This window comes from Chiloscyllium punctatum, chromosome 24, assembly GCF_047496795.1.
Source record: "Chiloscyllium punctatum isolate Juve2018m chromosome 24, sChiPun1.3, whole genome shotgun sequence".
In the NCBI taxonomy this organism is placed as follows: Eukaryota; Metazoa; Chordata; class Chondrichthyes; order Orectolobiformes; family Hemiscylliidae; genus Chiloscyllium; species Chiloscyllium punctatum.
The window spans coordinates 54,957,475-54,976,302 of record NC_092762.1 but is presented as its reverse complement, the minus strand read 5'-3'; the positions used below and the strand labels follow the sequence as shown (position 1 = coordinate 54,976,302).

Sequence of the window (18,828 nt, the reverse complement as noted above, 5' to 3'; positions counted from 1 at the left end):
TGCAGTTTGACTATTTCATGTTTACATCATTCAGACTTGCAATCACAGTGTGTTTAGTGGATCTGACAATTCAGTTTCTACATCACCCCCACTCTTATGTGAGTCCTTCCTCAGAAATATGGGAGAGGGTGGGCATTTCATAAATTTGGGGAGTTGGATTGGGGGCAGACAAACAGCATTGAGTAACTATGGAAAATTACATCGGTCATAATCCTGTTCTCTTTCTGTATTGTCTATGGGCACAGCAGTGCCAACTGTACCAGCAGCAGCAAGACTAATACCAGTAGCAACAGTCTACCCAGCTACGTGCCCCTCTATGGTGAAGATGAGATGGAGACCATGTTTGAGCTAGAAGAATGCTATACCCCTACTCAAGATGAGCAGATGATTAGCTCTCTCAGCGTACCCAGTGTCCTAGGTCAGCCTCTCACTACAGGTTGTTGCTGTCCTTTTTTGCAGCTTTGTAAAACCATTGTATAAGACCAACACATATTGTCAATGATTACCTGTAGCGAAGGAAACTGAAGGATAATGGAGATCTGAAATGGGATTGATGAGTAAGTCATTTAGAAGTGGGCAGGGCTGTTGAGAAATTACTTCTGAGGACATTTAGCACCAAATTCTGGATTTCCCAGCCATAGAGCTTATTTTTGGAAGGGTCACCAGCTTCGGAGAGTAACAAAGATGGCTGCTCAGCAGAAAAAAACTTTTCAATGAGACTGACAAGCTGTAAAGACAATTCTAATAAAATGAGGTTGTACTGAAGAGCTCCAGCCATGGCCAGGTGAGAGAGAACACAGTTGAGAGCACATCTTCTCAGGAAGTGTTCTTGCTGCTTGACAGATGATCCCAGCTTCTGAGAAGGCACTCGACCTGCTTAGCCTGTCACCAACCTGTAGCTGAATTTTTGTGCGTACTTCTACCTTGTAACTCTAGAAGGGATCGAGGGAAGAGGGCACAGCTGTGCCATCTGTTCCAGCAGCAGCATGAGCAATGTCAGAGCATCAGTCTTGCCTACCCATGTGCCCTGTACAGCGAAGATGGAATGGACACCGTGTTGCAGCTACAGGACTACAACAGCCCGCTCAGGATGATTTAACTCTCTCGGCAGGTCTGAGCAGAGTGCCACAGGAGCTCAGCCTTTAACTGTCACTTGCAGCTTTGTGAAGTATTGCATCAGGGAACATGTATTGTCAATGATTCACAAGGTGTCTGTCAGAAGATCACCCCCTGTTCTCCACTCCAGGGACTGCATTATCCAAATTCTGTTCTCCATTTTGCAAGAAGCAAAAGCAGAAAGGTGTGTCTAATACGCGGAGAAGGGAAGCACACCGTTAATAGAAGTTGAATGTGAGACACAGATCAGAAGGCACGTGTGTGTGTGTGTGTGTGGCAGGTCAGGTAGGAGGACATGTGAAGTGATTGTAAAGAGAGGAGAAGAATTGACCTGAGAAATGTCACGAAATGACTGAGAAGTTAGATTTTAAGGTTTGGCACATGAAATCATTGCACAGTCACCCTCTGAGGCCCTGAATCAATCTACCCTATCATTGACCTTACCCCAGCCAGGTGATCCTCAGTCTATGGCACATTAGCTGTGCTTAGCCACAGTGATGCTAGGGTCGTACAGTTGGCCTCAGCAGTTCAACTGGGATTGTTGCTCCTGATCACATTTCATTAATACCATCAGCAAAGTGAGGAGAATATCAGAATTGCCTGTGATGTCCACTACAGCACCATTTAGACTTGCGTGTCCAATTGCCACTTGTACTAACTAGCTGAGGATGGCCAGTGGAATGGGACTATAGCTCAATACGAATAAGTGCCTTCAGGAGATGGAGGGAGAAAATTGGGAAGTTAACAGCATCAAAACGTCACCTGAGACAGAGATGAAAATTTCACCAAAGTTTCTCTTTCTGATATGCAGGTTGTTCTCTCCAGAGTTGCTCGCGTCTGTAAGAATGACATGGGTGGTTCTCAGCGGGTGCTTGAGAAGCAGTGGACATCCTTCCTGAAGGCGCGCTTGAACTGCTCAGTGCCAGGAGATTCCCACTTCTACTTCAACGTCCTCCAGGCCGTGACAGACACCATTCAGATTAATGGGCACACTATTGTGCTGGCCATATTCTCCACTCCCTCCAATAGGTAAATGCATTCTCTACTAATGAAATGCATATTCCACCATTTGAGATTTTTCAAGGAAACAATTTAATAAGCTGTCTAAGTAATACTCATTTCATCTTCATAAAATACATCTGCTTATACATATTGCCCACATTTCATTTAGAATTCAAAGTGTAGTTCTAATTTTGGGAAGATTTTACTGCCTTTGAAGGGCACAGTGAAGGACAATAGAGGTGATTAAGAATATAAAGAATTTCAGTAAAGAGCAAAGTTTTAAAAAGTTAGGTATGTTTTCTTTAAACAACAGATTGTGGAGTGATCTAGCTGACTGTTTCAAGATTATGGAGGAAATAGGCAAAATCTGATGGGAGCAAATGTTTCACTTTGGCAGATTGGGTTAAAATACATACAGCACATGTTACAAATTAGCAAGTTTGAACTATGGAGGGAGGACAAATGTATATACCTGTAGAATAAGTTACAATGGAAGATGATTGAAGCTAACAGGATAAATGGATTTAAATATCAAGAATGTGTTTATAGTTTAAAAAGGGTTTAAGTGATATGCTGAGAAGCAAGTTTGTGGGTTACAGATCAAGCAATCTATAAGTAAGCATGTTTGATTTAATAGTCTTCCGATGCTGATATAAATGTTGATTATTTATACAACCAAACTGTATTTAAAGATAACATATTGTGATATCCAAAAATTCCTCAGTTTTCAAAATTGAATTAGTGGACCATGTATATTTTGGTGAAGTTTATATCTACAGAGCTGAGGGATGTTAATTTTAGGAAAAGGATTACTGTCTTTTACGGACATTCAGGTGCTGGCTTTATTGGAGAGTTGGTTGAAGGAGGATGGAGCAAAGTGAACTTAAAGGATCTCTGACTCAGAAACCTGACGCCTGGGCAATTTTAACTCCTGGATCTCCTCTATGTATTTCCAGTCAGCTGTCAGCTAAAAGAGACAGGCTGACATTCAGCAATAGGATTCTGGGTGGGAAATCACTGACTGAGACTAACAAGCTAGCAAATTAATTCAGGCAGGTTCTCACAGGAGCAAGGTACCCAATGCAGTGAGGACCTGAGCCTTTCTTAAGAGAGATGTGTTTAGTCCAAGATCTGCTTCCTGTGGTCTTCTTGATTTAGATTTAGATTTTATTATCAGGTGTACACAAGTACAGAAATGGAGGAGAACAATGAGAAATGTATAATGTCACCACACCTGGTGCCATCTTAGGTACAGAAGTACCTTGGTACAAACATTTCTATACAAAGTAGTGAAAGAAACAAAGTTTAAAAGATTAAGTATTACCATTGTTGAAAAAGTAGAAATGTAAAGAAATAAGGTAATAATTAACATTAATTGATATAAACTAGAAAAATAAAGGAATACGTTAAATGTTCGACAGTCTTTGATGAGCCACTTAGCTCGCTGTCTGGGAGACCTCAGCTGCCTGTTCTTGACATCGTCACCATAGATACCAGGCGACCTCCCACACTGCTCACTCTTCCCACATTGGACCGTGATACCATTGCTGCTGCTCCCTCCCCAGTCTCCTCCTGGTGCCACGGGAACATACCCAGGCAGGAGCCACTCACACACTAAAATACCACTTCGCCAGGCTGGGAGACTACACGATACAAATATAACCCTTATTTAAGCAAGGTGACAGAGAGCAAATGGGGACTATAGAACTGGTCGCCTGACATCAATAGCAGGGAAAATGCTGGAGCCTCTTACAAAGGACATAACAATTGGACTCTTAGAAATTAATGGTAGGACTCAACAGGGATATGAAAAGAAATAGATTTATGAAAATAAATTATATTTGACAAACCTGGAGTTGTTTGGAGATGCACCGAGCAGAAAAGATAAAAGGGAACCAATGGATTTGATGTATTTGGATTTCTAGAAGAGTTTTGATAAGGTCCTACACAGGAGGTTGGTAAGTAATATTAGAGCAGATGGGATTGGACTACTATACTTGCATGGATTGGGAATTTGTCAATGGATCAACCGAGTCCGAGTAAATGTGTCAGACTGAGGTCAGCAGGCTGGGACTGGTGGGAAACTGTAAGGATCGGTGCTTTGACCACTGATACACTCAATCAGTGATTGAGATATGGGAACCAATTCTAATATTAATTTTGCTGAAGACAGAAAGTGGGAATGTGAGTTCTGAGGAGAATGCAAAGAGGCTTCAAGGCTGAGTGAATGAGAAAGAACGTAGCCAATGGAGCATATTGTGGAAAAATATAATGTAATTTACCTTGATAGAAAAAAATACAAATTTCAGATCTTAAGTGGTGAGAAATTGAGAAGTATTGATATCCAATCTGATTTAATTTGATTTGATTAGATTTGAGTTATTGTAGTCACAGGTCCCAAGATACATAGATTTGTTCTAAGTCACTGAAAGGTAACATGCAGGTGCGGCAACAGTTCAATGCTTTGTCGACCTTTACTGCAATAGGCTATGAATACAAGCGTGAAAAAAGTCATGCTGCAATTATATGGAGCCTTGGTGAGATATCTCCTGGAGTATTGTGTACAGTTTTATTGCCCTTATGTCAGGTTCACCAGATAGCTCACTGGAAAGATGGGACTTTCCTCAGGAAAATTTGAAGATAGGGCCTTTCATTCACTAACGTCTGGAAGAGTCCGAGATGGTCTGAGTGAAGCATGGGCTTGGCAGTGTATGTACAGATATTTCCTGGGGGGGGGGGGGGGGGGGGGGTTGGGTATTGGACAGGAACTGTCTAGAAACTGAGGACACAGTCTTGGAATAAGGAATGGACCATTTAGAACTGTGATGAGGAGGAATTTCTGGACTCAAGCTGTGATAATTCTTTGAAATCATCTACCAGGAAGGGTTGTGGGGGTTCAGTCATTGAGCATGTTGAAGGTGGAGATCAATGGATGTCTAGACATTAAAGATATCATGGAGTAGTGCAGGGCAGTGACATTGAGGCAGAAATTCCGACAAGATCTGGGTGAACGGTGAAGCAGGCTCAAAAGGACAAATGGCTCACTCCTACTTCCAATCATTCCAGTCATTCAGGTTTCACTTAATGGGAAAAACATTGGTTTCCTCCCAGAAAGCCATAGATTAAAGTATGAAGAGGCCTGATGACTAATCCAATTCTCCATCTGCAGATTTAAAGGAGGGCTCCACCACTTCACTTGGTTCTGCATGCCCACTGCTTAAAATGGAAGAGTGTGGAATCTGCACAGGGCACTGATGAATAAGTTACCCTGCTGGGAAGTGAGATTAAAACCTTCACCCCCACCCCCATCATTTTCAGTATGGAGCTCTCTCACATTAGAAATAGAGAGCACATACAGTGTCCAAACCCTTAGCAGTAAAATTTCACAGAGCTCTGTGAAGTCTCCCATGATAGCCATTCTATGGGGCTCCTGATTGAGACTGACATCTACATTCAGCTTTTTTTCTGTTGGTCCCTGCACAAAAAGCTGAATTGAGATGTCAGATGTATTTTGTGTGGATAGTGGATATAGGATTTTCACATTAATCCCGGGCAGGAGTGGGTTGACCTGTGGAAAGTGATTTAATATCAGACAATTGCTTCAGACAGAAGTGACTACCTGTTAAGAGAGGATACACCCACTTTCTCTTCACATTTAAAGGCATCACCATCATGGAATCCACTTCTAGCAATATCGCGCAGGTTAACATCGATGAGAAACTTAACTAGATCAGCCATAAGGACTGAAAGGGCAGGTTAAGGCTTGGGTAATCTGCTGAGTTAGAACTCACCTGGCCACAAGGCATAAATCAGGGGTGAGATAGAATATTCTCTACTTGCTTCAGTGGCTATAACTACAACTACACTCACAAAGCTCTCCATCATTTAGGACAAAGCAGCCAACTTGATCGACACCCTTTCCACATGCCTTCAATATTCACTCACGCCACCATTAGCACACAATGGCAGTAGTATGTAACATCTGCACAATGCACAACAAGAAGGCTCTTACAACAGCACCTACCAAACTTGTAACCCCCTACCACCTAGGTCAAGGACACCAGAGCAGGGGAGAACCGTAGGAGACATTGCCCCATCCCCACCTCGGCCCTCCCCCAAATCACACAATATCCTGACTAAGAAATAAAGTATCATCATCATTACTGAGTCAAATATGCTGGAACTCCACCCTTTAAAGCAAAGGAAGAAGATTACCTGCACCTAATTGAGGACACCTAGAGATGAATAATAAATGTTGGGCTAGCAATGCTGCACATCCCATGAAAGATATGTGGTTGGGATTTGAACCTGAATCCCAGCAGTGAAAGGACATAAGAACAGAAGATCACAAGAACTAGGAGCAGGAGTACGCCATCTGGCCCATTCAATCTGCTCCACCATTCAATAAAACCATAGGCGATCTTTTCATGGACTTAGCTCCACTTACCCGCCCGCTCACCATAACCCTTAATTCCTTTCGTGTTCAAAAATCTTAGCCTTAAAAACATTGAGTGATCTAGCCTTAACTCCTTCACTAGGCAGGGAATTCCACAGATTCACAACCCTTTGGGTGAAGGAGTTCCTCATCAACTCAGTCCTAAGTCTGCTGTCCCTTATTTTGAAGCTATGCCGGCTAGTTCTAGTTTCACCCACTAGTAGACACAGCCTCCATGCTTCTATCTTTTCTATTCCCTTTATAAATTTAAATGTTTCTATATGACCACCCTTCATTTTTCTAAATTCCAGTGAGTAAAGTCGAAGTTAACTCAATTTCTTCTCATAAGCCAATCCCCTCAATTCTGGAATTAACCTAATGAACCTCCTCTGTATCCCTTCCAGTGCCAGTACATCCTTTCTCAAGTAAGGAGACCAAAGAAAAGTTTACATTTAACTCACTGTATAACCAGTTCTTCCGTTCCATTGCATTTTGTACTGTATGTTGTACCTATTCTGGCAGCTAAACCTACTATAGTGGTAAGGCTGTTACTTTGGACTGTGTGTTTTGTTTGAGTTTGTGTGATATTGGCTACTGAGTCTGTCAACGTCAAGTAAATGAGATTAAGCCACTGTTTAAAATCTGATGCTCGTTCCTATAAGCAAAGCAATTTTCAAAATTGGTTTGTGCAAAAATACACCATCTCTGGGTTGAATCAATGACTGTCAAGAATGGATATGTTGTACAGCCGAAACTAAATGGGCTGAATCAGAGAAATAATGACTGTAAAATGACTGCCGTGGTGTGCACATTGTTCCCCAGTCATTCATATGTCCAAACAAGTCTTTATTTCTGCAGCAGTCCATTTTGGTAATGGATTTGAAAATGGGAATAAATAACATGTTTAAATCCACAGTGAATACAGGGTCGGTATCTTTGATTTTGCAGACAGCTTTGTGTAATCCAGTCTTTTTTCAAAGTGCGTAACATGGAAACCTAGAGCTTTGCAACATAGAAAGTAGAACTCCACAAAGATTGATTCAGAGACCACTTGTTCCTAATTTATTATAATGATTTATATTAATACATGTTTAGATATTAAAGGTATCAAACAGTATGGAGAGAAAGTGGGAATATGGCATATGGTGATGAGGGTTTCAAGGGCCAAGTGCTCAAGTTTGCATGTTTCTGTCAACATATGAGCAAAAGTAGCCATTAGGCCCACCTAGTCTGTTCCACCACTAATGAGACCGTGGCTGATCTGATAATTCTGAATCCACTTTCCTGCCTTTTCCTCATAACCTTTAATTTCCATACAAATTAAAAATCTGTCTCAGTCTTAATATATTTAAATGACCCAACCTCAATAGCCTTCTATGGAGAAGAATCTACAAATTCATTACCCTCAGAGAGAAGAAATTCCTCCTCATCTCTCATAAATGTGCAACTCCTTATTCTGAGATTAGGCCCTCTGGTCCTAAATACTCCCACATGGGGAAATAACCTTTCCACACCACCCTGTCAAGTCCTCCAAGAATCTTATACATTTTAATTAGATCTCTTCTCATTCTTCCATATTCCAACAAATACAGGCCTCAATCTACTCAACTTCTCTTCATCAGACAGTCCTTCCATACATGTATCAGCCTAGTCAACCTTCTCTGGATTGCTTCCAATGACAATATACCTTTCCTTAGATAAAGGGCCCAAACAATTTTTTTAATGCATTCGTGGGATGTAGGCATCACCAATCAGGCCAATATTGATTGCTAATTCCTAATTGCCCAGAGGGCTATTAAGGGTCAACCACATTATTGTTGGTCTGGGGTCTCGTGTAGAACAGTAGTTCTTTTCTGAAAGGACATTTATGAACCTGATGGATTTTTCCTGATAATTGCCAATGATTTCATGGGCTTCATTAGCCTCTTAATTCCAGATTGTTATTGAAGTCAAATTCTGCTGTTGTGGCATTCAAACCCAAATCCCCAGAATGTTACCTAGATCTCTGGATTAACAGTTTACTTATAGTAACATGAATCCATCACTGCCCTGTACTGTTCCCTATATTCCAGCTATGATCTGAACTTGTGCCTTGTATATTTTTAACAAAACTGCCATACTTTTTACTAGATATCCTTTGAATAAAGGCCAACATTCCAGTTGCCTTCTTCCATTACCTGCTGAACTTGGGCGCTAGCTTTTTTTGATTGATAGTCAAGAACTCTCAAATCCCTCTAGCTTTCTGCAGTCTTTCTCCATTTAAGTAATATTCAGCTGTATGTTTCAATGATTTGAACTCAGTAACACATAACCCAGTGTCAAAATCTGCAAATAATAGCAAATATTGGGGAGCAGGTCAGAATGTAGAAACAGATGGTAGACGGTTTTTATAATACGTCCATAGGATGCTTACGTCAGCATCAAGGAAATCATTTTTGCCCAAACATAATTAGTCTGGAGAAGGTGATGGTGAGCTGGTTCCTTAAGCCACGGCAGCTCTTGGGGATGAAGGATACCCACAGTGCCATTAGAAAAGGAATTTCACGATTCTGTTCCAGCAACAGTGACAAATAGATATAATTCCAGATAAAAATAATTTGTGACTTGGAAAGGAATTTGCAGGTGACAGTGTTCCCAATCACCTGCTATCTTTGCCTTTCTAGGTGGTAGAGTGAGAGGATTTGGACAGTGTTGTTAAAGGAGGCTTGGTGAGTTACTGCAGTGCGTCTTGTGGATGTGATAAAGTGCCGACACTGTGCATCGTGGTGAAGGGAGTGAAAATTGAACGTGGTGGATTGAGTTTCAGTCAGCTGGGCTTCTTTGTCCAGGGTGTAATCCTAGCTGTCCTTCTTGATTGAACAGAGAGCTCAGAAAGGGAATTGTAATGCCATGCTGTAGTTAAAAGGCCACAGAATTTCAGGTGAAGAGCCCAACCGATTCCTGACCCACGTCAGTCCACACCGTTTCAGCAGCCACTAAATTTTTCTGGGACAATTGAAAATTAGAGGTCATATATATATAAGGCAATTACTTAATAAATGCAGTGGGGTAATAAAGAGAAATGTCTTTGCTCAGCGTGTTGTTAGGATGTGGAATTTGCTAGCACAAGAAGTGGCTGAGGCCAGTGGCTTTGATTCTTTGGAAAGGAAATAGACAAATACATGTGATGAAATGAAAAAGATATACTGATAGGCTGACATAAGACTGGAGTGAGAGGAGGCAATGAGAAGCATGAATACCAACACAAGCCCTTTGGGCCAAATGGCCAGTTTCTGCATTGTCATGCTGTGTAATTAAGAGTAGAATAGAGGGTTAAGAACACTCATTGTTTGAGAGCCTCCAAATTCTGTTCTTCTTCACAGCCATCTGAATTGGAAAATAAATATTGTCTCTAGAGTGGAATATATCGATAATTTCTTTTCTACTTAGTCTTCTAAACAGTCTTGCTTCTATTCTGAAATATGTCAACAAAAGTTAACAAAGCAAAAGCTCAAGAACTAGTTATAGCTACTAATAAATGACATGTACAAAGTTAATTGAGAATGAACCCACACTCGCTAATATTTTGTTAGCCACTGAGCCACCTGAAAGGAATATTATAAACTCATAAAAAGGTAAGTGCCTTTGTAACACTCCTAACTTCACTTCAGAATGGTCTATCTTCACCCCATTCCTCTGCTCTTTCCCTATATTTCAAATATTTTTCCTTCAATTTTTTTTAATCTAACCATTTCTCAACTATAACGGTTCACATGATTTCAGTACTCATATATAATGTATTCTGTAAAATCATCTAATTTTGTATTAGCAAAGTGGGCGGCACGGTGGCACAGTGGTTAGCACTGCTGCCTCACAGCGCCAGAGACCCGGGTTCAATTCCCGTCTCAGGCGACTGACTGTGTGGAGTTTGCACATTCTCCCCGTGTCTGCGTGGGTTTCCTCCGGGTGCTCCGGTTTCCTCCCACAGTCCAAAGATGTGCAGGGCAGGTGAATTGGCCATGCTAAATTGTCCGTAGTGTTAGGTAAGGGGTAGATGTAGGGATATGGGTGGGTTGCGCTTCGGCGGGGCGGTGTGGACTTGTTGGGCCGAAGGGCCTGTTTCCACACTGTAAGTAATCTCATCAAAGCTTCTCAAACCCTGCCTACCCCAACCACAGTTGTATTGGTTTCTTGACAAAAGGGCTTTTGGCACCCTTCAAGAATTAGTGCCAAAGTCAGCATATGTCAAATTCACTTTGTTGATAGCTCCATCACCCCTGACTCAAAATGTAGGTAACTTCCTAAACTATTACATGTCTGCATGTTACGTGCAGACTAAAGACCTTCCAGTCCTACTTGTGTAGAAGAATGTTCTTGATTTCTTTTGTCTCTTTTTCACTGTATTTTGTTTTATATCTCTGTATATCCAAAAGTGCCCTTACACACAACTGAATGTAAGTTTCCATCATCAAATCACCTGTGGTATTCTTTCACCTCTTACCTACCATCAGTAAATTGGCCTTGTTTTCCAGTTGAATAATTTATTTGCAGATCCCATTAAGTGCAGTGTAATGGTACTAAAGGTGAGAGAGGGGGGCAGAGAGAGGGAGAAGGGGCTATGTCAAAATGGAGTTGGAAAGGCAGATAAAGCACTGCCATGCTAGCACTCATTTCTCTCCAAAGTCTTCACTGGTTTAAAACTGGTAGGGTAGTAGACTTCAGCACTCATTGATCTTTCTCTGGTTAAAATCTCTGTTTCTGCCTCACAATTTAAAATCCGAATAAATCTTTTGACTGTACTGCAAATCTCACACTTTCTCTGTCATCTCATATTATCCAGTCCTTTGGGACTCAGCTGTTAAGTTTCCGTAACTTGGGATCTATTAGCATTTTTACATTTATGAGTCGAAAATTATATGTTATTTTAAAAGTTCACACTTGCCGGTTGAAAGCAAAGCCTTTATTTGGTGCTTATAGAAAAATATTCCAAAGGTTAAATTAAATCCTTGATGTAAATTGTCCACAGTATTGTATTTATTGAAAGCAATTTAACATTATACTTTAGTAAGGTTCAACAAGCTCTACTTGGAATAGTATTTAGTTTTAGTTTTAACTAACATGATCTGATGATATATCTTCAAGTGGTATAGAGGATCAAAGAGGAACACTTTATGTTGGAAGTGGTCCTCCAAACTCGAATATTTTTTCTAAATATTGCTGGCACCCTTTGTTTTTCGACATGACAAATTATTTGGCCAATGAATCTCTTTTGAGTCTTTTTAAACCATTGTGATGACCTCGCTAGCTGGCATAAGCTGCCAGTGCACCTGATGGAGTCTGTCATTTTAATGAGGGCTGGCAAAGCCTAAAAAACAATGCTAACATCTCCATCTCTGCAGAGAGAAAAAAATAAATTGCTAATCTTTCTGCCTTTCTTCTCTTCCAACCAATTTTGCCATCAAACTCCAGTCATGGCCACAAGTTGAATCAGTCAGTAATAAGACAGAAAGAAAAGCAGAAATTGCTAAAGAAACTCAACAGGTCTGGCAGCATCTCTGGAGGGAAAGCAGAGTTAACATTTCAGGTCCAGTGCTCCTTCTTCAGAACATTCTGAAAAAGGGTCACTGGACTCTTATTAAAACATAATGTTAATTGTTTTCAATAAATACAGTATTGTGGACAATAAGGATTTAATTTCAAAATGTTCTCAGGAAGGATCACTGGACCTGAAACATTACCTCTGTTTCTCACTGCACAGATGCTGCCATACCTGCTGTGTTTCTCCAGCAATTCCTTTTTTATTAATTTCTAGCTTCCACAGTTTTTGTTTTATTTAGTTCATCAAAACCAAAAGCACTGGAGAAGCTCAGCAAGTCTGGAAAAATTTGTGGATAGAGAAAACAGAATTAACATTTTGAGATCAATATGGCTTATCTTCTAAACCATATCAAACTCAAGATATTAACTCTGTTATTCTCCCCCGAAGATGCTGCTAAAACTGCTGGTTTTTCTGTATTTTTTATTTCTGATAACATCGTCCACAGTATCCTGCTTGTAGTATGTTCTATCAGTCAGTACCTCAGGAAACTTTCTATGGCTACATTTTGCATCAGTTGGTGTGCGTACTTGATTGATCCTGTTCAGGAATCCTCATTCCTGACAAAGGGCTTTTGTCCGAAATGTTGATTTTCCTGTTTCTCGGATGCTGCCTGACCTGCTGTGCTTTTCCAGCACCACTCTAATCTTGATCCTGTTCAAAGCCCTGGCACTAATTCCAAATGGCTTAATAAATGCGCTTTGGGGTTAGTTTTGTGATGTAATGTTATGTCAGACTGGCTGAAATATTGAAGGTTCAATGTTGGCTCAGCTACCTGATCTTAATCAACACATGATTTAGGGCACTACAATTGCTTTCACCGTTCCTGGAGTTAGAAAAGAGAAAAATCGACTGGGGTTTCTACTTTCTGCTGTCAGTGTGGGAAGTGTGCACACATGAACAGCAGGCAAGAACATTTCCAATCTGCTCTACAATGGCACCCCTATCGTGCTGCTAATTTGTAAGTTGATAATGAACAATGGCCACTAGGGCAAAATATTAGAGAGTAGTAGTTGCCTGAGAAAACAAAACCATATCAAGACTCAAGGTCTTCCCAAGAACAGATGAGAACTAGAAGAAACAGTGCTGGTTTTCACTAATGTGTCTTGAAATACAATTTGAGAGCCAGGACAGGCTTGTTGAGCACAAACCTTCAAGGAATTTGACTACATGTGAATAGCATTAATTTGGTTTTTCATAAAATGTCTTTTTTTAGAGCAAGATAGAAGAACAGTTTTGGTTTCTTGCCCATTATATGGAGCAGATCTTCCGAGGTCTGTAGAACTTGACGTTGGGCAGTAACTTGCTCACACTTGCTTACTGCTCACACTTGCTTACTTAGTCTTCATGATTACAGTGATGTTTGGCTATACTAATCCAACAAATTGTTCAAGATTCAAATATTGTGACTTAAATATTATATGCTGGGAGTAGCAGATGTAACAACATGGAAAATATATAGTCAAAGTGTAAGAGATTTGGAATAAATTAAAAGGAATTGTTCATAGAACAATAGCATAAAGCTACATGGAGACAACTCAGGAAATTGTTCTGTTAACAAAGAAGACAGAGATTGTCTGTTTTCCTCTTTGTTACTTGTCAATTAAATCATGGCTTTGAACCAGGCAATTCCTGAGATCTTTGTCCGCAGTTTTAGAGAGCAGTGGGTTTGAAGGATTTGGTGAGAAGGCAGGTTTGTGCAATTGAGAAAATGAAATAAAGGATGGGTTCATTGTGGGTCATGACTTTGTCTTGTCTCAGCACATCACACTAAATCATATTAGCCCACTCTTCACATTCCATTGATAATACGTCTGACCCTGTTTGCGTCACCTACAGAAAATTGGCACTATACCTTCAGGTTTCTATCGTCAAACTGCAAACTATTGTCTATGATTTTCTTTTTATATATATATATATATATGTGTAATATATGTATAAAATGATTTATCCTCCAATGTTGGACCTGAGAAAAGCAAGAAAAGTATATTTTTTAAATGATTTCAAATGTCTTGCATCTTTTCACTTTGTTATGTCATGTATTTTTCATAAATATTATGATGTGGTCTCCCCCAACGTAAAGTACTAAGCTTATGGTTCATCGTACGCTTGAAATTTACCTTGGCCTTTGACCCAGGGCAGAATTGTTGTTAATTCCTTAACTTAACTTAAGGAATTTTGTTAATTCCTTAACTATCTAGTGAGAGAACAAGAATTCAATGCTTTCAGAAGCATGGGTATCCTAGCAACCATGGAGAAAACTAAAAGACCTCTGTTAAATTTTCATTAATTTCCTTGACCTTTAGTGAAGGTGGTGTCTTGTACTAGTTTCAGCCTGATGGGAGAGAGATCAGCCTTTAATGTCTTCATGTGTTAGTCTTGACAGTGAGCATTCATAGAGTTCCCAGCATCTGCAGTCCTCATAGAGTACTGAACTACAAAGTCCGACACAGCCTCACCTTATCATCCAGCTTCCATGCACATTCACTCCCAAGAAAGATTAGTTCACTGGTCTATGAGAACCCTGACATCAATCAAAATAGATTGTGAATCAAATTTAATACCTAAATGTAGTATAACTAGCAATAAAATTTTCACAATTGCAGCCAATGCAGAACACATTGGTATTGGAGTAATTCTGAGGGCCACATACAGTCATAGAGTCATAGATATGTCCAGCATGGAAACAGACCCTTCAGTCCAACCCATCCATGCCAACCAGATATCCCAACCCAATCTAGTCCCACCTGCCAGCACCCGGCCCATATCCCTCCAAACCCTTCCTACTCATATACCCATCCAAATGCCTCTTAAATGTTGCAATTGTACTAGTATCTACCACTTCCTCTGGCAGCTCATTCCATACCCGTTACACTGTCTGCATGAAAAAGTTGCCCCTTAGGTCTCTTTTATATCTTTCCCCTCTCACCCTAACCAATGCCCTCTAATTCTGGACTCCCCCACCCCAGGGAAAAGACTTGCCTATTTACCCTATTCATGCCCCTCATAAATCTCAAGTGGCGCTGGGAGATGCTGCAACTGGCCTGTGAAATGATTGACTCAGAGGTTAGAAAACTGTCCAAACTTTTAGTCTCTCTTTTTAATTCATTCACTGGATGACAGCGTCACTAGCTAGGCCAGCATTCATTGCTCATCCCTAATTACCCAAGGTCAGTTAAGAGCAAACCACATTGTTCAGGGTCTGGAATCACGTGTAGGCCAGACCAGGATGACAGTTTCTTTCTCCAAAGGACATTAGTGCACCAGATGGTGTTTACTGACAACCAACAATGGGTTCATGGTCATCTTTAGAATCTTACTTTCAGACTGTTTTTAATTGAATTCAAATTTGTGCTGTAGCAGGATTTGAACCTGGGTGCGCAAAACATTACCCAGATTTCTTGATTTGCAGTCCAGGGATATTACCATCAGGCCATTGCCTCCCCCCATCCCCTGTTCTAAACAGCACCTCTTTACTCTTTTGAGGGATGGGAGCAAATATGAGCTTATATTATGATCAGCTGTGATAGCTTTCATGAGAAAATGCACAAAGGTGGGCCATATGCTTAAGTAAACCAAAGATTTTCAAATGCTGGAGATCTGAAACAAAACCAGAGCGCTGGAGAAACTCAGCAGGTGTGACAGCTTCTGTAGAGAAATACACAGTGTTAACGTATTGAATCTACTGACCCTTCATCACATTTGGACCATATACCCGCTGGTCTCTTACCTTCAGCTAAGTGCACAAGTAAAATCTCTGTTTCAACACGGCCCCTAAACAAGATACTGTCGAAGTTGGGAAAGGGAGCTTCTTCTTTTGGTATCCTCTTCTTCAGGAAAATTATCTGCCTTCCCTGAATTGTTCCCCGCCATGTGGCAGAGCTGTGAAATATATGAACTTCTTTATGCTCTAGTGGACAAATTGGGCCAATGGATAATTTTTGGTGCTTAGCCTCTGCTGAAGCCAGTGTGTAGAAAACATATTGATTCATTGGAGTCAGTTCAGAGAATATTCACACGATGATCCCAGATATGACTGTTTTACGAGCAAATTGGAATTTAGAGGAATGGAAGATGATGTATATAGGATTCTTAAGGGGCTTGACAGGGTAAATGCTGAAAGGATATTTCCCATCGGGGAGAATCTAAGACCAGAGGACATAGTCTCAGAATCTGAGACTGAGATGAGAAGGAATTTCTTTCTCATTGGACTGTGAGTCTTTGGAACTTCTTGCCACAGAGAGCTGTGGGCCAGAATCCTTGTTTGTATTTAATTTTGAGATAAGTAGGTTCTTGATACATAGATTCTTGGTGGGGTTATGGAGAAAGGACAGTAAAGTGTGCATAAGGATCTGCCCTGAATCAGGTTCAATGAGCTGAATGGCCTCTTCTTGTTCCTATTTCTTATGGGGTTCTTTCATTTGTATAGTTTGGATCTTGAGAAATTGATGTGTCCAACATACCATTCTTTAATTGATAATTCCCCCTACTCTCTCATGGAAATGTTGAAAGATTCCTTGATCTTACAGCAACAATTTTCACTTGAATTGCATTCTGTCATACGCAAAGGGAGAATAAGCATAAAACTAAATTCTCAATGCTTTTCCCCCTTAAGCTGGAAATAGTGAGTATTGTTTGATTTAATTCTTTCCCTTTTTGTTTCTCATCCCTTACTCAGATAGGCCCAAATTGCGTTTCCCAAACCTTAGAGTTTGGACTCCAACTCTTGAAATAAACCCACAGCAAAAATTTTAAGTTGAAATCAACAATAGTCTTGATGACCAAAACATAGGGAATTATTTCATTGCTCTATCCCTACATTCAAACATTCAGGAAATTAAGCAAGACAGGATAAGAGCCAGGATATGTTATAAATTACAAGTTTAGTAAATCCAGGGGTATTTTAAAATCAGTTGTGAATTACAAGTTCCGAAAAGTCACTGTTCAATGTTAATTTCTTCAGGGAGTTGAACCCAGTAGACTTGCCTTCCAGCAGGTGAAGTGAAGACTCCCTTCCAGCCAGAAACATGGAGACAGAGATGGAGAGTACAAGTCAGGCTGTTAACCCAGCCTAGAGTCCGGCTTTCCCACTCGAGGTCAAACAGCAACTGACTTTGAATCCCAGAATTGTGCATTTAAACTATTTAACCAGCTCCAACTTTCAGTCATATGCCAAGGACAGGCATTTCAGGTGCTAATGACTCATCTCAGTGGACTAATTTGAAATTTGCTAAACTAACAGTGTAGCATCACCTCCCCATTAGAGATTCTATTGTAAGATGATGAAGTAAGTATTATTGCATTATACCATAAAAAGTCTTGGGAGATTTCCTTTCTCTCAAGCTGGCTGGAAGCAGATGGCTTGTCTTCAGGTCTTTTGTGTTAACCTTAGCTGGATATTTACACAATGCAGCGAGTTCAGCAGTTTATAGAAATATGATCGTGTGATGAACTTTGATTATTTTAACTATGTTAATTGCCCATTTTTAAAAGAAACAGAACTTAAACACAAAAATAAAGAAGAGAATATAGTATTTTTGGGGATTTCTCTTCATGCCAGCAATGCACTCTTGATGGAGAAAATATCTCAAAAGGCTTTACTGAAGCATAACCTAAAGGGAAACAAATCAAACAAGCGGACATTAGGCACATGAGCAAAAGGTTAGTCAAAGAGGTTCATTTTCAATAGGATCTTTACGGAAGAGAGGGAGATAGAAGGTTGATGACGCACTTGAAAAATTATGTATCTTACAGAAAAGGAACAACTCATTCTGCTCAAAGTTGCTGCTTACCCCCTACACAAACAATAGTCCTGATTCCAAGTTCCCACCTTGTCCCCACTTTGCTTTTATCAATAACCATCAAACCAATTCTTCAAAGTTGAGTTAATGTCTGCTTCTATTATTATGCATTACACAGCTTTATGACTCTCAAAGCAAAAAAAACTTTTAAAATATCTGAACCTATATCAAGAAGAGCAAAAAAGCCCTTTCCAGTGTTCATCAGCGGATAGCACTCTTGCTCCTGAGATTCTCATCCCAAACCAGGGCTTGAACATAAACATCAAGGCTGGCAGTCCAGTGTAGTCCTAAGTGAGTGTAGCACTCTCCACAAGACTGAGGGAGTATGCATCGTCAAAGGTGTTCTTCAATGAGATGTTAATCAATTCTCTGTAGGCCACTAGGTGGTTCCATACAGACCACGCCAAACTGACTCCCGATAGTGGAAGTTGCTGCCATGCACAGACTTCCAAGATCTGCGCAATGGAAAAAATAATTCTGGGATCCCAAATCATATGTAGATATTAAAGATCATTTACCACTGCTTGGGGAGAGCTTTTCTGGTCTTCTTCAAATATCCTGGCTAATTTTTATTCCTAAATCAGCACCACACAAAAAACGTCATTCTGGATTTCCTGTTTGTGGGATTTGCTCTGCATAAATTGGTTCCTATGTTTTCCTATGTCATGACTACATTTCAAAAAGTACTTTGTAGACTTAAGAGCACTTTGAGGCAATCAGTAATTGTGAAAAGTATAAATGCAATTCATTCTTTTCTCCTTTATTCCTTTCTTGACTAATATGACCATTAACTGATTCATTAATTTGCATTTTGGCGGTCCTTGCTTTAATTGGCTGCTGTATTTGCTGAATGGTAAAAGCAGGAAAAGCATTGAGGAGCTTTTGATAGATGTAAATGT

General features: G+C 40.2%; 1 protein-coding gene across 8 annotated transcripts in view; it reads left to right on the top strand.

Moving 5' to 3' along the window:
- sema6bb (sema domain, transmembrane domain (TM), and cytoplasmic domain, (semaphorin) 6Bb) overlaps positions 1 to 18,828 on the top strand; it is a 559,267-nt gene that overhangs the window by 449,007 nt on the left and 91,432 nt on the right. For all 8 annotated transcript variants that reach the window (XM_072593864.1, XM_072593857.1, XM_072593863.1 and 5 more), the window contains one exon: positions 1,928 to 2,145. In XM_072593864.1, the coding sequence (XP_072449965.1) occupies positions 1,928 to 2,145 (218 nt within the window). The remainder of the gene's footprint in view (positions 1 to 1,927; positions 2,146 to 18,828) is intronic.